Source organism: Sciurus carolinensis, chromosome 13, assembly GCF_902686445.1.
Source record: "Sciurus carolinensis chromosome 13, mSciCar1.2, whole genome shotgun sequence".
NCBI lineage: Eukaryota > Metazoa > Chordata > Mammalia > Rodentia > Sciuridae > Sciurus > Sciurus carolinensis.
Window position 1 is genome coordinate 83183115 of NC_062225.1, and position 23384 is coordinate 83206498.

The 23384-nt window shown below is 37.3% G+C and overlaps 1 protein-coding gene across 1 annotated transcript in view; it reads left to right on the forward strand.

The window, feature by feature from the left end:
- Nucleotides 1-2075: 2075 nt before the first annotated feature.
- Nucleotides 2076-23384, forward strand: part of Nbas (NBAS subunit of NRZ tethering complex) — a 342733-nt gene continuing 321424 nt past the window's right edge. Inside the window, exons 1-6 of the mRNA XM_047522365.1 lie at nucleotides 2076-2201; nucleotides 4355-4409; nucleotides 5938-5974; nucleotides 8735-8812; nucleotides 9373-9420; nucleotides 13843-13886. Of these exons, the coding sequence (XP_047378321.1) occupies nucleotides 2085-2201; nucleotides 4355-4409; nucleotides 5938-5974; nucleotides 8735-8812; nucleotides 9373-9420; nucleotides 13843-13886 (379 nt within the window). The 5' untranslated portion in view covers nucleotides 2076-2084. The remainder of the gene's footprint in view (nucleotides 2202-4354; nucleotides 4410-5937; nucleotides 5975-8734; nucleotides 8813-9372; nucleotides 9421-13842; nucleotides 13887-23384) is intronic.

Below are 23384 nucleotides of genomic sequence, written 5' to 3' on the forward strand. Positions count from 1 at the left end.
CAACTACGCATGATCTTGTCTTCTGTTGTGCAAACTGTGGCAAATGGGATGAGGGTGGGGACAGATACAGCAGTTAATACAATGTGTTGATGCTAAAAGTAAAAATAAAATTCTTAGTGATGTATTTTCAACTGTATTGTTTGCTCTCCAGCTAAGAAGGTTGCATCCTTTGCTAGTTTGACCTCCTGACTGTTGCTGGGTGATCAGGTGAAGCGAATGGATGAAGTGGAAAGCAATCCCAATATCTGTCAAAAGATAAGATAGGGAAGAGTGAGGCATAAAGGAAACTTGGAAGAGAGGGTGGGGGCTGTCTGAGGCACCGTATGACTCCAGCCACCGCCTCACACTGTCTTTCCCTGGGAATGCTGTTCCCACCTCCTCATATTCTACAGCATGCAATGTGAGAAGTGCTCTCTGCAGGTGCAACTTGCTGAGTGAGGTGGGGAGAGGAGAAGTTGGTGTTTGCAATGAAGGGCTTGATGAAATGACACAGCTGCTGTGAAAAATACTTTGATTTGAAAAGCCTGGTGTGGTGGCATGTGCTTGTAGTCCATTACTGGGAGGGCCGAGGAAGGAGGATTGCTTGAGACCAGCAATTTGAGGTCAGTCTTGGCAACATAGGGAGACCCTGTCTCTTAAAAAAAATTTTTTGGGGGGGAATTTTTCATTTATTCAACAAGTAACATATATTTTTCCCCACAGTGCTCTGTGCCAGGCACTGTTATAAATGCTGAGGATATAGCAGGGATGTGTATCGAATCTGTTATGTATACAGAAGGAGCACTCTGCCGTGGTAGAGCTTATATTTTAGAGAATGGGGATAGATAATACACAACCATAATAAATGAATTATGGAGCATTTCAGATGATGCCAAGTGTTAAGGAGAAAAATAGAGCAGGCAAGGGCAGAGGATCTGGAGTTGGGAAGGTGATTGCAAATTTAAAAATGAGCAGTCAGGGTAGACTTCAGGAAGAAGTGACACTGGAGCAAAAACTTGAAGATGAGAGCCAGGCAAATATGGGGTGGAAAACCTCCAACCAGAGGGGGCAGCCAGTGCAGAGTCTTTCATGTGTGTCTGATGACTCTGCAACAGCTCAGTGAGTCTGAAGGTTGTGGGGGCAACAGGAGATTGGGTGTGAGACTAAGGGGAGCCAGGCAGATGACATAGGCTTTGGGGTCATTTGAGAGAAATGGGAGCCATTGGAGGCTTTCTGGTAGTGGATTTTAATTGCATCACTGCCTAATGTATCTTGATAGATATTACACGGTGTAATCCTCAAGAGGTCTTGGGAAGTGTGCTTCTTTTGAGTGTGACACAGTGCTAATGCCTTGTGCCCTGTATATTCGTTCAGATTAAAATAGGTTCTGCCTACAGTACAGGTGTTTCTACATGGAGGTACTTGTGGAGCGAGTGAACAAATGAGGCTGGTCCTTCCCCCACTGGGGTCCTCTGTTTTCTATTTCATCATTAATGACCTCTACACCCTTTCTCAACTTAGATTCTATTCGGTCTGTCTGCTCTTTCTTTTTTCTTCCTCACCCCATTTCCCCCTAATTGAAATTCCTTCCTCCGACCTTCTCCATTAGATTCCAATTTACCTATAAAGACCCTGGGCAAACCCCACCTGCTCCAGGAAGCTCCTGTAAACCCTCTGGCCCTCCTTGCTTTTCTTGAACTTCTGATGCCTAACGTTAGCTCAAAATTTTTAGTTGGGCAATTATTATTATTTTTATTTTTTTGGCGTTTACTTATTTAAAAACCATGAGTTCATCAAACCTAAATTAACACCAGCAACTGAAAGTTACTTTGACCTTTTCTGCTTTATAGAAGCTGACTGTATAGGAAACAAGGTAACAATGACTTGGCTCTTCTCACGCAGAAATTAACTAGGGGATCAGGACCCAACTCATACTGCAGACGCAAAGGTCCTCGTCGTGCCTAATAGCATTTTCTTTGGGTGGCCAGTTCATTCCACTCTCCGGTCTCCCCATCCCCGCGAATCAAAAGCGGCCGCGGCCAGCAAAGCTTGTCCTGTTCGGGACGCCGTAGCGACACTACCTGGGCTGTTCAGACCGGGCGAACATGGCGGCCCCCGAGTCAGGGCTGGCTGCGAGTGCGGGCACTTCTGAGGGCGAGGAGGAGACGATCCTCTATGACCTGCTGGTCAACACCGAGTGGCCACCCGAGACGGAAGTACAGGTGAGCCAGGCCCCTCTACGGCGGCGGCGGCGGTGGCGGCGGCGTGGTGCGGGCGCTCGCGGGCAGAGCGGCGCAGCGGGAGCCACGTAGCGGAGTCGGGCGGGGGCTCGGCGGCCGCGGCGGCGTGCGCGGTCGCCCTGGCAACGGCCGGGTGCCGGCGGGGGTCGCGGAGCTTCCTCCGGGGCTTGGAGTCCGCACTTCTGACCCTCCCCGGGCGGTGTCGCGGCGCCGGGCTCCGCGCGCCCTTCCCGCGGGCTGGCGGGCGGGTCTGGGCTGCCTGGTCGGACGCCGGGGCCGCGGGGCTCGCGGGGTCCGACTCCTTACCCCGCGCGGGCCGAGCCGCGCTCCTTCTTGTGGCAGTAAAGAAGCATTAGTGAATGCGTGGCTGCGTTTCGTGTTCCCGCATCCCAGGTGCTCCGCCAGGTGCTGGGACACCGGCGGAGCGGCTTTCACGGAACTTGCAGTCTAGACGGGAGACAATCCAGTAAACTTTCCTGCCAGCCAGTGTGACATGTTCCGTGGTAGCGGTTTGAGCAAAGTGCCCGGGGAGTGGAGAGAAAAGAGCGTCTGGCCGGCTGGGAGCCGGCTGGGAGCCGGCTGGGAAAGGAGTTTTATGTGGTTGGTGACTTGCGAACCGGACCCTGGGGTTTCGGTTGTTTCCTAGGCAGGACCTCCCGGGGCACAAGGTGAAGAGCCAGGTTCACGTTTATTCAACACATTTTGGGGAGAGGGAGACTGGGGATTGAACCCAGTGGTGCTCCATCAGTGAGCTAAATCCTCAGCCTTTTTATTTTGAGAGAGCCTCACCAAGTTGCTGAGGCTGGCCTCAAACTTGCAAATCCTCCTGCCTCAGCCTCTGAGTGGCAGGGATGGAAGGCGTGTGCTACCGAACCTGACTCAGCAGATACTTATTGAGTGCCTAACAAGTGCGGGTCACTGTATTAGAGGAAGCAAGATCAAACAGGACCATTATTAAGGGTAATGTAGTCCAGTTCATATGAATCCTATTTTACCGTGTCTTTTCTGAGTGTCAGCTTATTGTACAGCCCACTTTCCTAAAAGTGTGTAGTTTTTCTCTTTTAACAGTCTTACCATAGTTTCTGCTTGTCTTGAATAATGTTTTTGTAGACAGGCAGAGTTCTGCAAATAGTTTTTCCGTTATTAATTTCCATTTGTTTTGAACAGTGTAAATACTTTGTAGGTTACAGTCAGGTAGCTGTTAGGCTACCTTTTGGTTCTACAGAATATTTCCACTCCTTAATACTGATGGTTAATTGCAATAATGTTTCAGAATGCTTATTATAAATTGATTTCAGAAAAATAAGCACAGACTCAACTATATTGAAACTTTAATAGCACTTTGCTGCCTTTTTTTTGGGTTTCTTTTTATTTCAACATGTGTTGATGTCAGCAGATGAACTATAAGCTCTTACAGGGCCACTGCATCACATTCATATTTCTGTCTCCTGGGGCCCAAATTGTGCCTTGATGATCACTTTGTGTTTGAGTCTAATGACTTTTATGTATTCTTGAACAATATTTATCTGCACTTACTGTTCTTGTCCTTCACATTTTATTGATAGTACCTTAGTACATTTTACTCATTATATGTAGTACCTGGTGTTTAGTCTACACTCAGTAATGTTCAGTTTATACTTAGGGAATGGAATTATTATATAGAGCAATTATATGTCTGTTTTGTTAGTAGCATTGCCTCTATGGACATACAACAGATATTCAATGAATTTGCCTTGGAGTATGCATTTATTAATCCATATGACCACTTTTCCTGTAAGAAAAGCTTGTTTTAGATTTCTGTAGCCAACCCACATAGACTATCCCAAACCAACAACCACATTGTCTTTCTCCTTGATTTCTCTTGATTTCAATTGGTGTTCTGATTTGGAAAGTTTCCAGCCTCAGTTCTTGTGCTCTTTTGCAAGGTTCAGTCTGTTTCAGACTGTCCTATGCTTTTTACTGCCAGGCTCACCTTTATTCCACTTGTACCCAGTCTTGATTATACTATTGTTTCAGTCCCTAGGTTTTTGAATATTGTTCTCAATTCTGAGTGTTAGTTAAGTACAAGTTGACAATTTGTATTACTGTAACAGTTTCAAATGTAAGGATTTATTTTTGTTTGTTTCAAATTGTAGCCTAGAGGTAACCGAAAGCATGGAGCATCATTTATCATCACAAAAGCAATCAGAGGTAAATATAGCTCATTTATTTTTCTATATGTGATATAGTTAACTATTTTCCCCCATTTCATTTACAACTGCTGTATTAGAAAGCTTAGGTGTTCTTTTTAAAATGTGTTCTTTAAAAAAATTTTTTTTAGTTGTTAATGTACCTTTATTTTATTCATTTATTTATATGTGGTGCTGAGAATCAAATCCAGTGTCTACCACTGAGGCACAACCTCAGCCCATTAAAATGTGTTCTTTAGGCTTTTGATGTGGAAGCTGATGGAATTGACATACATGTCATGAGTTTAATTTTACATGTCTTTATGTATACATGCATGTATATGTATTTCCACACTTTTGTCTTTAATGCAGTTTAGAGTAAGTGTGTAGCCTAGTTTTTACTGTTGTGGATGTGTTCTATAAGGAATGAAGAGAAAGTTGTGAGACTCTGAAAAACTATGGATGTTGAAGATGAAAAGACTGAGAAACCATTTTAAGTGATATTGATTCAGATACAACTGGTCAAAAATATCTTCATGCCACTACTGACAGTCTTTACATGTGAGCTAATAAGAGTCTGAAAAAGAATTGAGCACTATCCTTGTTGAGTGGACTGTGAAGCTTTCTTTTATTAATTGAGTCCTTTTACCATAGTACTGGGAAGGTGCTGTTATTCCTTTGTTTTTAGCTGAGGAAATTTGCTTGAGGTTTTGTTTTTTTTTTTTAACGTGACCATTCTGCTTCCAAAGTCCATTCTTATTTTGGGGAGATATGAGCTCCTCATAAGAAGATTTGGTTTCAAAGATGTTGAATGGTTGAAATTATCTTTTTATCTTCTGATACAAGAAGAATTTTCATTATCACAATTTCTTCAAAATTTTAGAAAATATGCACAATAGTAAAAATTTGTAGAAAATTTAGAAAATACAAATAATCACAAATTAGAATATTTTTTCCTTATTTTACAACCCAAAGATAATCTGTTACTCTTCAGATTTTTCTTCATTGATACATACCTAACTGTATGTGCATACATGTATATACCACACATAGGTACTTTAAAAAGAATCGTACAAATCATTATTTAATACTGTATTAGACATCTCCTCCCCATGGGTTCCCCATTTTAGTATTTTTTATATCATTGTTAATTGTTATAAAGTGTGAATTGGTGTCTTGGTTTGATTTTTACACAAATAGTTTGCCTGATTTTAAAGGGCGGTTACTATGACTTCTAGTTCATGGTTTCATTGAAGGTTCTTAGATTTTATTTTTTTTACCACTTTTTTTTTTGTTGTTGTTGTTAGGGGAGTATTGTGAAGTTTTGAATAACACACAAACTTGGAATTTAATATGAACAAATATATGACCTAGTAAAACTTAGTGTATATTAGGTTATTCTCATTTTAAGAATGGTGTTCTCAATGTTTTGTTTTGTGATGAATCAGTCTGTAGTACATTTTAGATTTGTCACCTGTAAACCTAATTTGAAAATGATTCTTAAAGGACAGTTGATTTATATTTGGCTTTGTTGTTTCTTTTTATTTCAGATCATTTATTATTTTTACGCCAATACATCTGGTACAGGTGAGACTTCAGTTCTTCAGAGAGACATCATGGACTTCAAATACATATGTTATCTTATTTATGATTTAAATTTTAGTAATTGAATCCCAGCTCATAATACAAACGCTGACATTAAGGTGAACCAATTTCAAAAATAGACATTTCAAACATTTTGGCATAAACTGTGACTATAGACGTGTTAATTTTTGTTTCCTTAGTCATTATTAAGAATATCTCATGACTTTTGCTTCATCTGAGTGTTCTCAGCATTATCTTGAACACACACATGGTGGATGTGTGGCCTGCATATCTTTTAAAAAGCAGTTTTGTTCTTATTGTTAGATCCACTGTCTTAGGTCAGTATTCAGTTGCTGTGTATCAGAGAAGTTCTTATGTACTTTTTAATTCTATGTTTTGGCATAGTGTTTATTTTCAACTTTAAAAGGAACAAAGAAGTATTCTCAGATGCAATTCTAGAAATGTGTAAAAATTATTTTATAGAATTATTTATTACAGATTGCTTTTTCCTAATCTTGAAAGCTCCAGAGATAATATACTTGTATAAAAGAGACCTTTGCTTTTCTCTAGGACTCCATCCACAGTTTTTTTTTTTTTTTTTTTAACTCTATGGATGTGTGTGTATGTGTGTGCACATATGTATGTATATATACATATAGATTTATATAGATCTTTAAAAATATTTTTCAGGCATGTGGAGTGTGATAAGGTAGAGAGAGTGAGGAGGAAGAGTAGGTAAACAGAAGAGAATATGGAGGTATCCTGAACACCCTGGTTAGGGTGGACAGAGAATATGTCTACTCACATTGCTGACTTCATTTTTTGAAGACTCAAAGTTCACTCTGATGCAATTCTTATCCTGTGTGAGTCCCTTCATATCAGGCACCAGTACATATCTGTCTCCTTTTCTCATGGAAAGTCTTTTTCCTTTAATTGGCCAATGTTTTAGCTTTTTTGCTGCTCTGACTAAAAGACATGACAAGAACAATTAGAGGAGGAAAATTTTATTTTGGGCCTCTTGGTTTCAGAGGTCATAGATAGCCAACTCCATTCCTCAGGGCCTGAGGTGAGGCGGGACATCATGGAGGAAGAGTGTGGCAGAGGAAAGTGCTCAGGACATGACACCTGGAAGCAGAGTGTGACTAAACTCAGCTCACAAAATAGGTGTCCCAGGGACCCACCTCCTGCAGCCACATCTTCCCTGCCTTATAGTTACCATCCAGTTAATCCAGTCAAGTGGATTAATGCACTAGTTAGATTAAAGCTCTTAATCTGATCATTTCACCTCTAAACTTTCTTGTATTGTCTCACACATGAGCTTTTGGGGGACATCTCATATCTAAACCATAAAAGCCATATTGATCATAGTATAGGTTGTAAATGCATCATGAAGTTTTTATTTGATCTTCTTTCAGATATTCCTTCCACTCTATGCAAAATGTTACATCTCAAGTCCTTCCCCCATGTTTTTTGTTTTCCATCCCTCCCAGAGAAAATTATCCTGTGTAGATGGATTCATATTCATGTTTCATTTATTATATTTCTGTAACTGTCCTGATATTAAAAAATAAGCATAAATATACCAAGTATATATTTTAGTTTAAAAATACCATTTTGTATTTTCTGATTTCTGTGTTTTTTCTTTTTTGTGCAGTATTTTTCAGTTCAAGATTTTAATAACAACATGACAATCTTTTTTTTTCTCTTAAACCTATCATTTTATCAGAAATTATTTTGTTTTCTTGATTTCTTCAGGTATCTCTGATTTGTTGTCTAATTCATTGGTCATGGATTGTTTCCTGTCTTTTGTGAATGGTTTTAAAGTGAATTTATGCTTGGGGATTTCTGTATCGTGAGTAAAGTGAAATTGTAGTCTGATCTTGCATTTAGTGTAGGCTCGCGCTTTTATTTATTTATTTATTTATTTATTTATTTTTGTGGTGCTGAGGATCGAACCCAGGGCTTTGTGCTTGCAAGGCAGGCACTCTACTGACTGAGCTATCTCCCCAGCCCCGTGCTTTTATTTTTTACGATAGTGGTGATCAAGCACAGGGCCTTGCATGTGCTAGACAAGAGCTCTACCACTGAATTACATCCTCAGCTTTGGGTGTTTGATTTTTGATAGATTCATACTCATCTTTCACAGACTAGAGTTCCAGGCAGATGAGGGTCCTTCAAGTTTTTGAGCCCTTATTTTTTCATGCTGGACCAACTTCTTGATCACCATGACTCTGGGAGGCATCTCTCTTCTAACTCCAGTCCTCTCTGATCCAATTACTTGTTTCCTGTTTTGTGTAGCTAATCCTGGTTGAGGGTTCTCCTCTTTTTCCCTTGCTCAGTTCTAGCTTTTGGTTCTACCTTTTCATTGCTACTACTTGGAAATTTCTTTTTCTACTTTGTGAGTTTAACTTTATATTGGAATTTGTTTTCGTTGAACCTGCATTTGTAGGTTGTAGTAGTAGAAAGGTTTGACATAAACTCACTCTCACTCTGCTCTTTTATTGGTATCCTAGATACCCTTCTCCTGAAAAGGGTGAAATCTATACCTTTGAACACACACCATGTTTTCTGGAAATAGAGAAATGTATGTGGTCAAGTTTCAGATATCAAATTAGTAACTTTCAGTTTCGTGTTGATGTTCAAATTTTATGTTCTAATGGGAAAAAAATCCCTATTTAGATACCTGTGTATTTATAATATTTATCTACTTATATATGGTTTTCATGATTAGACTTTTAAGTAACTGATGTGTTTTGGTTTCAGCCCTGCACCCTTTTTGCTCCCTGATGGACTGATTCGATTGGTTAATAAACAGATAAACTGGCATTTGGTACTTGCGAGGTAAGATGTGTAAAATTCATATGTTTTTTTTTTTTTGTGGGGGGGATACTGAGGATTGAACTCAGGGACACTTGGCCACTGAGCCATATCCCCAGCCTTATTTTTTATTTTATTTAGAGATAGGGTCTCTCTGAGTTGCTTAGCGTCTCCATTTTGCTGAGGCTAACTTTGAACTTGTGATCCTCCTGTCTCTGCTCCTGTCTGCTGGGATTACAGGTGTGGGCCACTGCCCCTGAATTCATATAATGTTTTTGTATCTGGATTAGCTCTTAAGTTTCATTATTGGCATTAATTTTAGGGTCCTTAAAGCTTTCATTCTTGATTTTGATATGTAAATTCCCTTTGTTACCTATGATCAGTATTATTTAAATGTTAATTCAAACTATTTAAAATCATTTTCTCTGCTTTTGTACCTAGTTACTCATCTAAGTGTAAGGTCAAAAGATGAATAATTGAAGCAAAAAAAAATTAAAAAGGATTTTTAACTTAAAATAATTCCATCTGTGTTGAAGACTGACAAATATTCATAATAGTTTTTTTTTTTTTTCTCCTCATAAAAGCAATGGAAAACTTTTGGCTGCTGTTCAAGATCAGTGTGTAGAGATAAGGTAATTGTTAATAGTATTTATATGTAAAATTTCCTTTGAGTAAAATTTTACTTGATAAATAAGATTTTTAATCTTTTTAAGTGAAGGATATTTGTAAGTATTTTACGGTTAAGTCACTTAATTTTGTGAAATGTCAAATGCCAACTTATGAGTGATGCCTTCTCAGAGTAGTTTACTCATCTTTTGACTTCCCCAGACTACTTTGCTGTCTCCTGAGAAGTTTTATATTCATAGTAAATACGTCTTATTTTCTAGACTCTGGAAATCACTCTTGTTTGTCTAGTTACTGCTCTATCAGCTAGACAGGAAAGTGTCAAAAAAAAGTGGAACAGCTTTTTTTTGCTGGCACAAGCTATAGGTCAAGTTCAGGTATGTGAAAGACCAAGATCACATATTACTTGATGCTGAAAGTTTTCTCTAAGTTAGGTTTTCTAGATATTTCATTTTTAAATATTACATTAATTGTAAAAGAAATAAAATTATAACAATTAAGAAAAACTAGTTCATTCTTTGGGAAATTTGAAGCAGCAAATTAAATGCATGGCATATCTAAAATTGAGGTTACTCCTTTTTCCAGGAAAGGCCTAATTCTTGGTTCCTGAAAATAAAGCAAAAACAACTTTCAAGATCTTTAGGTCCATATATCAGTCAAAAGATTTTCCTGCTACTTCATTTTTCTTAACAAAAGTGGTATTAATGATCATTCAGTTGTAATTACACTGTTTTTATCTTTTTGTTTGATTTTTTCTTTGTGTATTCAGAATTGGACTCTTCATATATGGGGGGTAGGGGTGGAAAACAGATCTGTCTGCATCTGGGCATTGGCTTCAAATGGAAATCCCTTTTAAAACCATCAGGATAGTAATGAGGGCCAGTGATGATGGCCATTCAAAAACTAATTCCTTAACTTGATGTGACTTTATGGGCAGGTCTCTGGTGTGTGTGTGTGTGTGTGTGTGTGTGTGTGTGTGTGTGTTTGTGTACCAGGGATTGGACCCAAGTGTGCTTAACAGCTGAGCCACATCCCCAGCCCTTTTTATTTTGAGACAGTCTCACTAAGTTGCTTAGGGCCTTGCTAAGTTGCTGAGGCTGGCTTCAAACTTGGAATCCTCCTACCTCTGCCTTTTGAGCCACTAGGATTACAGGTGTGTGCCACCATGCCTGCATCATTAAGCATCAAATCAGCAGTGTTTGATTTTACATTGTTCATAGGAATGGGCTAGCACCTCATATTCCATTTGTTGCAGTAATGTGAAATGTGTCTTTTAGAGGAATGTTCTCATAGTGTGACTCACTTAAAAATATCAGTTAGTAGGACTTATTTCCACTTTTTTTCCATGAAAGGAAAATACTGATGAAACGACTTTAGGCATTATAGAGTCTGGGTGTGTGTGTGTGGTCAAGATAAGTATTTAAGCCTGGGAGGGACCATTTGACCAACAATTTCATGGAAATTGTTAAAAATATTGGATGAAAAGATAATTTGCAAATGTTTTATAATATATACTATATCTTAAGGCTTATGTGGTGAAAAGTGAACTCCACTAGGAAGCCTTTGGTAACATACCCTTTATTAGTCTCCACCTTCTTCCATAAATTGGTTAATCATCTCTCCTTTGAATACCTATGATAACACATTTTTCACTTTTTTCTACTCTTAATGATAAGATGCTAATAGTGGGTGCTATCATAAGTACTTTACACATGTTTACTCATTTAATCTTGGCCCTGTGAGGTTTTAGGTATTGATATTTTCCCCTATTTCCATAATGAAGTGGGCACAATATAGTTGAATAACTTGCCAGTTTGTGTTTATGCTCTTAGCCACAAATCTGTATTACATTTCAATTATGTTGTGCTCAGCCATGAATGCTTGTGTGCTTTCCCATTATATTAGGACTACTGCTTTGCACAACTTCAGTGTGTTCCATATACCAGGAACTTAGGATGGATTGGATTTGGAGTCTGCAGCTCCAGTTACATTATGTTCCTTGGAGCCTGAGACTCTTGTCTTTTTCCCAGCTTGTTATATTTTCATGAATATACCTTGGAATTAATAGTTCAGTGAATAAAGCAGTGTGTTTGCAAGTGGAATAGGAAAATTGGACTGAGGGCATAGCTGCTTATGCCTTGCATTACTCAGAGTTAGTGTTCATTTGCTTTTGTTGAATAAATACAGGAACACATAAGCTGACTTTGCGGTAACCTAAAAGGTGGTGTATTTGAGCAAAGATGTAGAATGATCAGCAAAGAAAAAGGGAAGGAAGATTCCAAACATAAACTTACGACTAGTGCTTGTCTTTAAATTTTAAGGATGTTTGTTCGTTCTATTCCATTTCATCCTTTCTACCATAGTAAAGGACATGCGCAATGCAAGATTGACTTAGTAGTAATAAGTACTTTAGGTATTTAGTGAATATTTGTTACTTAGATTAGAACAGGAAAGAATTCTTAGTATCTCACCATTATTTGATATTAGGAAGCAGATATAAAGAAATGGTTTTTGAGGAAAAAAAATGAAAAGCTATACCAGTTTAATTTTGGAGAGACAGCTCTGTCTTTTGCAGTAGAACTTGAGTTGCTGTTCATAGTTTTATTGTAGTCAGTGGTAAATGACTTTAATCATTTGTTCTATTATGACACTTAACTTGCTTGTGTGTGGGTCTTGCCCATGGATGGTGAATCATTTGTTGTGAATTGCTTCTTTAATTTGTAATTTGTCAGCAGCTATGGATTAGAATTGGTTAATATGGGTTTCTTTATTTCCTAAGTAGTGAAATAATAATTCGTTTTGATTATGGGCTGTCATAAAATAGGAACTAATTAGAAGCTATCTTAGAACACAACAGAAAGCATTAAAGTAAAGGACTGTTATAGAAAAAAAGCATATAAATTCTCTCACCCCCAAGATTTGCATAACTATTTTAGGTGAATAAGTTCTGTTAAGGTTCGACAAAACCAGATTATAGCTTCCTGCCTTTTTTTTCCCAAGCAAATATAGCAACTGTTATTTAGTGATTATATTAAGGATTGTAGAAAATACAGTAAAGTAGAAAGAAGGAACTACAAATTACCTATTTTTTTTTACTAGCCAGAATTGCCTACTATTAATATTTTGGTGCATGTCCTTTGATCCTTTTCTATGTGTGTATGTGTGTATTTAATATATATATTTGGTGGAATAATATTGTATATTCTATTTTATAGCAACTCATGAATTGCTTATATAATTTATAAATTTAATTTTCATTCTTTAATTTGTATTCTTTATTTCTGGATAACCTTTTAAAATTAATGTGAACATCTTTCCATGTCACTTATGTAATTGCATAATATTTCACTGCATGTACATAGCAAAATTTAATTAATCTTCTGGGTATATTTTTTGTATTTTAAATGAGACTGCATTAATTTCCTCAACATCTGTATATATCTGTAATTTCCCAGGGACAATTTTATAGAAGTAGAATTGTTGGGTCAAATGCAATAGACATGAAGGTTTTGGGTAATTGTTAGTAAATTATCTTCTAAAGATCATTTTTTGGGCTGGGTTTGTGGCTCAGTGGTAGAGCACTTGCCTAGCATGTGTGAAGCCCTGGGTTAAATCCTTAGCACCACATATAGATAAATAAATAAAGGTATTCTGTCCATCTACACCCAAAGAACATATTAAAAAAAGATTTATCATTTTTATTTTTGAACATGTTTTATGATAATTACAGTACTCCAATATGTATTTCAAGATTACAGATTTTTAATCAGGTCACTGGTGTTCCGTTTAGGCCATTTGATTTATTAAAATAAGAATTTTTCTTTTGTAGTGATAAAACTTTGTAATGGATAGAAAGTACTGATTCTTAACTAGGATCAATCTGTGAAGATTTAGGTGTTGGGCCCCATCATGTATATATTTTTTCCCCTTGACTCTAGGAATCGAACTCTGGTCCTTGAGTGTGCTGTGTACTCTACCATAAGCTATACCCCCAGCCCTTTTTATTTTATTTTGAGTCAGGGTCTAAGTTGTTCAGGCTGGCCTCAAATTTTCCATCCTCCTGCCTTCTGCGTAGCTGGGATTATAAGTGTGCGCCACCTTGCTCAGCTCAAGTTTAATGATTCAGAACCTTTGGCAATGGGGACCAGATATTTCTGTTACATTAAAAGAGCATGTTTAAATTCATTTGTGCTATCCCATTGTATTCATGTTGTTGCCCTGTTTCCGATTTCATAAGAAGGCTGGAAGAAAATACTGTCACCAAAAAAAGAAGCTCATTTGAGGCATAACACTATCTCTGTGAAAGAAGGAATGATTTAGTGTTGTATGGAGAAGCTGTCTGGTGTGTAGTATCTATAGTATTTTGTAGATTTACACAGTAGTATCTTTAGCATAAAACTGTTATCTTGATCTTTGTACATATTTTACAGGTCTGCCAAAGATGACTTTACTTCCATTATTGGGAAATGTCAAGGTAAGAATTTACAAAACTACAAAATGAAAATTTTATGTCTATGATAATTTATAATGTTTCTTAAGACTCAGAATAAATATTAGATATTAATAAGGATTATTATGACTTAAAATAATTAAAAATGTAACGGATTTTTCTTATGTGCCTTAAATATTTAAGATGTGTGTTTTGGAAGAATTCGAAATTTAAACTGTTTTAAAAAGTCTGTCATTTTGGGGATAAAGTATTTAAGTGTAGTTTTTTATTTTGGATCAGTGGAGAAATATTTATGTCAAGATTTGGTCTGATACAGACTAGTAAAAAAGTCTGGGATTTAATCATTCTTAGATATATTCAGCAAAAATTTACTGAATGCAATTAATGTGCATGAACTGTTTTACTGGATACTTGAGATCTGATTGTGGGCAAAAGGGCGTGGTCCTCTGTGAGGCAATCAAATATTTAATTAGAAACAGACAAAACTAACAAGGAAGCAACAGTTTGCAGTGAGAGTTCTTAATGGGTGTGAGATAAAAGAGTGTTGAAGAAAAGTGATCTTTGGAAAGCAGTTTTAAGAATGAGAAATCAGTTCAAATTAGTACAACCACTTTAGAAAGAAAGCAGTATGAGATTCCTCACAGTCAAGGAAGGGAACCATCACATTACCCAGCTATCCCACTTCTTGGTATTTATCCAAAAGAACTAAAATCAGTGTATTATAGTGATACATACTTTCCAGTGTTTATAGCAATGCAATTCACAATAGCCAAGTTATGGAACCAGCCTAGGTACCTGTCGATGGATAAAGAAAATATGGTATATGTACACAATGGAGTTTTATTCAACCATAAAAGAGAATGAAATTATGTCATTTGCAGGAAAATGGATAGAACTGGAGAACAACTTACTGAATGAAATGAGTCAGACTTGAAGTCTAGGTTTGAATGTTTTCTCTCACAGAGAGAAAGGAAAAAAGTCAGAAAGGGGAAAAAAGAAAAGGAATTAAGGAAAGAAAAGGAATTTAAGAAAAAAGAAATTAAAGAAAGAAAAGGAATCTCATGAAAATAGAAGGGAGAGCAATAGAGTAGAAGGAAGGAGGAGGGAGGGCATAGGAAGTACTGGGGAACAAAAATGTGCCAAAGAATGTAAAATCCAAGTATGAATATACCACAGTGAATCCTGCTTAGATATGTAATTATGCATCAGTTGAAATAGAATAGAGGGAGCAGATTAGGAGGAGGGAGAAGGAGAGGGGAAAGGGCAGGTACTGGGTAATGACATTGATCAAATTATGTGCTTGTACAAATATGGCATAGTGAATCCTATTACGTATAATTATAATGCATCAATAACAATTTAAAAAGTAAAGCCAGTTTGCAAACACACATACACAAGAATGGGGGAAGTCAGCAGAAGCTGGGGATAGTGGTTGGGATTTTAGTTGCAGAAGCAGAGCATGAAAAGGCAGAGGGAACCTTACTGGAGGCAAATAATTGAGAGTAATAGGTAAATGTGTCTTTTACCTACGTTTGTTTATAGGTCCTGTGGTTCCTCTTGTCTAACATTGTGTTAAACAGTGCCATAGCTGTTGGAATCACTGATGATAATCATAGTCATCGTGTTGATGACCAATGTGATAGTGTTCTTACTGTGTGCCAGACTCTGTATGCGGTGCTTTGCATGCATTTTCTCATTTACTTGAAAGAAATAGTAGATATATTTTATATCAAAACAGTCTTTGACAGTGAAAGAGTGAGAAGGAGGGAAGCATCAGTTTTGGAATCTACACAGTGGTGCTAACAGAGGATTCCCCTCCTCATGGGAGCGGTGATGTTGAGTGTTGTCAAATGCACCTTTGGTAGCCTAGGGCCGTTTTCCTTCTCACTTTTGTCATTCTCAGCCACCTAAGTGTGTTCAGGAAATTAAGGATTAAATATTTTAAAAACTTTTGAGTTCCCATATAAACAATAAAATTAATTCTGTTATTATGTCAGTCATTCTTATGCAATTTCACACATATTGTGGATGAAATAATGTTCCTGTGGAGTTATTTTTACACATAATGTATGTTGTAACAATAGCAAATGTAACACTTCCTACATATTTATATAAATGTATACCTTTTTTATTTTTTTTGGTACCAGGGATTGAACTCAAGGGCACTCGGCCACTGAACCACATCCCTAGTCCTATTTTGTATTTTATTTAGAGACAGGTCTCACTGAGTTGATTAGTGCCTGGATTTTGCTGAGACTGGCTTTGAATTTGCAATCCTCCTGCCTCAGCCTCCTGAGCTGCTGGGATTATAGGCGTGTACCATTCTGCTCAGTGTATATCTCCTTTTATAATCTGTTTTTTTGTCCTCTGTTCCCTGGATGATCAGTAGTACCATTATCCTTGGGTCACCCAAGCCAGAAAGCTAGAAATTTTGTCTTCTTTCTTTGACAGATAATTAATTCTATGTCCCAGGTACTGTCTTAGGCACTATATGTACAATGGAGATGATGATATAGACTCCTAGATCTGAGAGTTTACAGTCCATCAAGGAAGAACGAGAACAAGTACTGCACTGACGTTGTACCAGGTGCTGCAGTGGAGAAGAGTCAGGCTTTACCAAGCCCTTGAATCTGGTTAATTGGCTTTTGTCTCCCGTTTCTGCACCCTAGCATCACGGTCCTAGTTCAGGTTCTTAGCACTCGGTTTCTTGCAACACTTGGCTGATGTGGTTTCCTTCTCAGTGCCCTTCCCTAATCCACACTTTACATTCCCTGACAAGCTGATTTTTTTCTTTTTCCCCCCGGTTGGTGGGTGCTAGGGATCAAATCCAGGGCTGTTTGCAAGCTAAGCAGGCACTCCACCATTGAGCTCTATCTCCCAGCCTCAAACTGATCATTTTAAAAGGAGGAGTCTATCAGGTTATCCCTTGTATTTCGCTCTATGACTGGATAGTTCCTTTACCTTTCTGTTGTGATTTGGAACTTAAATGTCTCCCAAAGTCTCATGCTGAAGGTTTGGGCATTAGCCTATTGGGAGGTGCTACTGGGAGTTGGTAGAACCTTTAGGAGGTGGGTTCTAGTGGAAGGAAGTTAGGTCATTGGGGGTGTGCCCAGGAAGGGGATATTGGGACCCTGATCCCTTCCTTCCTTTTGCTTCTTGGATTCCATGAGGTGAACAGCTCGGCTTCATCACCCGCACATTCCCTGCCATGATGTTCTGTCTCACCAGAGGCCCAAAGAAACAGGGCCAGGTGACTTTGAATGAAAAACCTCTGAAACCATGACTTAAAATAAATATTTCCTTCTCATAAGTTGACTGTCTCATTTTGTCACAGTGATGGAAAGCAGACACATTCTGTGAGCCTCGATTTTATCTGTAGTGTAGTGTTTAATTTTGTGGATTGAATTGTGGACAAATAAGTACACATAATAAGTACTTAGGACATGTTAAAGTATTATTACTGTGATGCTACCTACAATCTCAATTGTTTGATATTGACTGTGGAGTACAATTCATATTTTCTAATTGAGGATACAAGACCTTTCACAGTTGGCCTGTCTTCTGTGAGAGTCCCCTGCTTTGTGTCCTGTGTTGTAGTGTCCACATGTCTATTGAACTTTCCATCCTCGTTGTCCTTTTCATGCCTTGTTACAGGTGGTTCCTTCTGTCTGGAGTTCCCACCTTTACATTGAACTGTGTCAGTCCTGTATGTAAGGTCCAGCATCAGCTTTTTTGTGGGAAGCCTTTTCTCTCTGCCTTCACCATTTATGCCTCTTGTTTCTCTGGTGCCTATATCTGTATCTGTGTCTACAACTTGGTAATCAACCTCGTCTATTTTCCTTTAATCGTTGATCTGCTTATCTGATTCCCAGTTAGACTGTAAGTTCTTTGAAGGCAGGGCTCCTGCCTTCACTTTTAAGAAAGATTCTTACTGGTTAGAATGATGCCCAACACATGGTAGGCACATGAATTTTGACCTTATCAAGCAAGGGTTAATGATACTTGGGAACTAGTCAAATGATTTTTACTAATGAATGTATGAACACAGTTTATGTGCTTAGTTCCTGTTGATTAATTTTAGAAATAAATACATGAGAGTATTTTGTGTTACAGTATGTGTACTATATACATCTCTATACATTTATGAGTAATTGTCATGGTATTCATGGTTTTTTATTCCTAATGTATACCAATGTGTATACATCCATGAATGGAACAGTAAGGGTAGCATAATATCCTTCTCAGAATAGCATAAAGAGGTAGTGTTTATAAGTGCAAATCTAAAGTTTAGAGCTATAGGATTTTCTGGAAGTTTCCTCATCAGTGCTTTTAAAAGTAGACCTTAGTGGCTTACATGTATATGGATCAAAAAGTCCCCAGAAGAACAATGTGGGTTTCACTTGAATATTTTCTGGTGTAGCCTTTAACTGGGTGGTGGGCATAGGGACCCTGAGGTAGGCTTCTGAGGAGCTTGCTCAAAATGTTGGAAGATTCAAACATAACAGGGTCCTTTGGAGCGTTGGCATTAGAAACCTGCTCTTAGCTAGTAAGTAAACTGAGAAATCTACAAGTTAACATGAAAATGGGAAGCTTAACTGTTCTGTATTTCATACAAATTACAATATTTGTTAAAATTTTTAGAGTATACAGTTAATGTGGCAGCATAGATGAGATAATGCTTTAAGAACTAATGTTTTATTTTGTTGGCTTCCAAATGTGTGAATTTATGACCTTAATGCTGCATTAATGGCTTCTTTCCATTTCATATAATATGAGGTAATGATCATTTGCTTATTATCTGACTCATCTTTATGGGAATAACTCCCATATGCCAAATGACATTTCATGTGTGTGTCTGGAGAACAGGAGCCCAGATTGTTGTTAATGCATTTTTGAAACTACATATTGCAGAGTCTGCAAACTGAAATAGAAGCTATTTGGTTCCACTTTGATATTTTTCAATTATTGTTTTATAAAAGATAGGCCATTTGAGAATGTCTTAAATGTGAATTGCAACTGATTTGGACTCTTTTTGCCATGCCATTTATAGTCATTCAGTCTGCTCTTTTTTGTCTTGAACAGTGACTTAAAAATCCACATGGAATTAGATTTTTATCAAGCTGCTCTATTTTAATTAAGAGATTTTCTTCATATTTCTGATTTTGAGATATAGCAAACCAGAGTTTCTTAACTGTGAGCAGCAGCTTGCCTACTGTAGGAATGCCGGGCGCCTATCAGCCCTGTAGTGACTAGGGGCACTTTGACTGCCTGAGCTCCCACTGGTTGCCTCAGGCTCCCAGCAGCCTCATTAGTTTACTGTTAGATGCCATGCAGCATGATTCTCTGTGCGTGTTTGCCATGAGAAAGATTGGGAAGTATCTCAAGATATGACTACTGTTAACCTTTTATCTGTTCTTTCAATTTCTCCATAATATTTATTGTTCTAGATATGTTCTATAAAAGTAAAATGTTTTGTAATTGGCTTTATTTAATGATAGATTGCCCCACCCCCCCATATTTTTTTGCTGGACAGCTTCCTAAATGTCAGGACATAGGTCTTCAAACTATCCAGATATTGCAGAAGATGCCTATGAACTTGATCTCTGAGCAGCAAGCAACTCAATATCATACTTGATTTCACAGGCATGGCGAAGCAATCATCAGGCCTTTATGCATATAAGAGTGTATAGTATAAGTAGCAGATTATTGCATCTCTTTGAGGGATACTGGTATGTAGATTGTTTGCTTGTAATGTGCTTTTCTGTTTTGATATTGCAATGGTGCTGGTCCTAAAATATTGGTTGGCAAGTGTTCCTGTTTTATTTTCTGAAAGAGTTTGTGTAGAATTGGAATTATTTCTTCCTTAAATATTAACTGGAATTCACCAGAGAAACTTGGAGTTTTCTTTCTAATAGGGTTCAAATTCTTAAAATTTAAAAATGGATATATTAAACTTTTCAAATTTTTAGTTTTTCATGGAATTTTTCTCTAAATTGTGGAATTTATTCTTAGAGTTGTTTATAATATTCTCTTATCCTTTCACTGTTTATAGGATATTTTCAGATTTTGTTTCTGATATTTATAATTTATGTTCTGTTTTGACAGGATGGAGATTTGTGAATTTACTAATATTATTAAATAATCTCATTTATTTTTCTTTTTCTTGATTTTTAAATCTTTATTGTTCTGGTTTTGCTCTTTTTTTTCTGAATGGAAGATGTGAGTTTTTTTTTTTTTGTTGTTGTTTATTGGTACTGGGGTTTGAACCCAGAGGCACTCTACCACTGAACCGAATTCCTACCCCTTTTTATGTTTTAGAGACAGGGTCTTGCTAAGTTGCTTAGGGCCTCACTCAGTAGCTGAGGGTGACTTTGAACTCTGAATCCTCCTGTCTCAGCCTTCCCAGTTGGTGAAATTATAGGTGTATTCTGCCACACCTAACTTGGAAGATGAAAGTTTAGATAATTAAATCTTTTCTTATATTAGGAAGAAAAGATTTAATTAATATAATTAATATATTAAAATATAATTAATTAATGAATTATATATTAATTAATATAATTCTTATATTAAGCATTTAAGCTTATTCTGATATCTGCATCTGTTTCTGTTTGATGCATACACAACTTGACTTTAATTGGTTTGATTTACTGAGGTTTGATTTATGGCCTGACTTGTGGTCTATCTTCATGAATGTTTCATATATTTTAAAAATTTGGTTCTTGGGTATGGTGCAGTTTTGGGGTGTTTTATAAATGTCAGTTTGAGTTGGATAATGGAACTATTTCTTACTGTCTCAATTCCTGGGAAAACTATAGATTTCTCCATCTGTAATGGTGTATTTATTTTATCTTTCAAGTCTGTCGGTCTTTCTGTATTTAGGAACTCTGATTTTGAGATACATATGCATGGCAGATTGCTTTGTCTTTCTTTTCATCCTCTTAATGATGACAGTCTTGCATTGCCTGAAAACAGTTCTTTTACACACAGTCTTTTTTTTTTTTATTATTGTACACAAATGGGATACATGTTGTTTCTCTGTTTGTACATGGCGTAAAGGCATACCATTTGTGTAATCATAAATTTACATAGGGTAATGTTTGATTCATTCTGTTATTTTTTGCCCTTCCCCCCACCCCTCCCACCCCTCTTTTCCCTCTATACAGTCCTTCCTTCCTCCATTCTTGCCCCCCTCCCGAAACCTAACTCTAACCTTAACACTAACTCTTCCCACCCCCCCATTATGTGTCCTCATCCACTTATTAGCAATATCATTCTTCCTTTGGTTTTTTGAGATTGGCTTATCTCACTTAGCATGATATTCTCCAATTTCATCCATTTGCCTGCAAATGCCATAATTTTATCATTCCTAATGGCTGAGTAATATTCCATTGTATATATATGCCACAGTTTCTTTATCCATTCATCAATTGAAGGACATCTAGGTTGGTTCCTCAATCTGGCTATTGTGAACTGAGCAGCTATGAACATTGATGTGGCTGTATCTCTGTAATATGCTGATTTTAAGTCCTTTGGGTATAGGCCAAGGAGTGGGATAGCTGGGTCAAATGGTGGTTCCATTCCAAGTTTTCTAAGGAGTCTCCACACTGCTTTCCAGAGTGGCTGCACTAATTTGCAGCCCCACCAGCAATGTATGAGTGTACCTTTCTCCCCACATCCTTGCCAACACCTGTTGTTGCTTGTATTCTTGATAATCGCCATTCTAATTGGGGTGAGATGGAATCTTAGGGTGGTTTTGATTTGCATTTTTCTTATTACTAGAGATGTTGAACATTTTTCCATATGTTTGTTGATTGCTTGTAGATCTTCTGTGAAGTGTCTATCCAGTTCCTTAGCCCATTTGTCGATTGGATTATTTGCCTTCTTGGTATAGAGTTTTTTGAGTTCTTTATAGATTCTGGAGATCAGTGCTCTATCTGAAGTATGATTGGCAAAGATTTTCTTCCACTCTGTAGGCTCTTTCTTCGCATTGCTGATAGTTTCCTTTGCTGAGAGAAAGCTTTTTAGTTTGAATCTATCCCAGTTATTGATTCTTGCTTTTATTTCTTGTGCTATGGGAGTCCTGTTGAGGAAGTTTGGTCCTAAGCCGACATGTTGAAGCTCTGGACCTACTTTTTCTTCTATAAGATGCAAGGTCTCTGGTCTGATTCCGAGATCCTTAATCCATTTTTACACACAGTCTTGTGGAAGATCCAGTTCAATCAATGTTTATAGCAGTTCAGTTCACAATAGCTAGATTGTGGAACCAACCTAGATGCCCTTCAATAGATGAATGGATAAAGAAACTGGTAAATATACACAATGGAATATTATTCAGCCATAAAGAAGAATAAAATTATGGCATTTGCAGGTAAATGGATGGAATTAGAGAATATTATGCTAAGTTAAATAAACCAATCCCATAAAACCAAAGGCTGAATGTTTTCTCTGATAAATGGATGATGATACATAATGCAGGTGTGGGGATAAAGGGTAAGTAAGAGAAGAGTGGAGGAACTTTGGATTATGCAGAGGGAAATGAAGGGGAGAGGGGCCAGGGGTCAGAAAGATGGTGGAATGAGATAGATGTCATTACCCTGTGTACATGTATGATTACATGAATGGTGTGAATCTATATCCTGCACAAGCATAGAAATGAAAAGTTGTACCCCATTTGTGTACAATGAATCAAAATGCAGTCTGCAGAAATAAAAAAAAAGACTAATTGCTCTTTTTGTTTAATAACAAAAGCAGAACTTGTAACAAATTCAAACAGTACATAAGTAGGAAAGAATGATTATATATCTCAATTTGCAATCTTCATAAAAGCCTTTTATAATCCTACTCTGTACATGGCTTTTATCTATAATGAGACATGATGAAGCAATATATTTGGTTCTGTACCTTTTAGTATGTTGGGGACCTCTTACAGGGTGGTGGCTTTTTAATGAATTTATCTGTTTCCTGTGGATATAGCATTTGATTGTAAGAATGTGAATCCCATTTCATTTTCTATTCCCCCTTTCTATAGAAATTTAGGATAACAGTGTATTCTTTTTTATTTTACCTGTTTTTGTTCACCTCCCATCGTAACAATGCTGGAAAAGTTGCTCTGTATGTGGGTATAGAATCTAAAATGGGATAGCAGCTGCCATAGTCCTTTTCAAAAAGTTATGCCTATTTATACAACCACGAAAAAGGTATGATTGAGGCCATTTCCTTTATCCATTTTCAGCACCAGCCTGTAAATATTCACCATGCTCACAGACAAAGGGTAAAGAGCATCCTATTTTCAACTTGTATGTCTTTAGTTATTAGGTAGTTCTTATGTTCAGTGGCTATTTGGTGTGGTTTGTGTGTGTGTGTGTGTGTGTGTGTTTGTGTGTGTGTGAGTGAGAGAGAGAGAGAGAGAGAGAGAGAGGATTGTTAGGTCATAATCTTTTGGGTTAATTGACTTTTTCTTAGTTGTTTTGTAGTATCTGTGTGGCATGAATGTTAACCCTTTATCATACATGTTGCAAA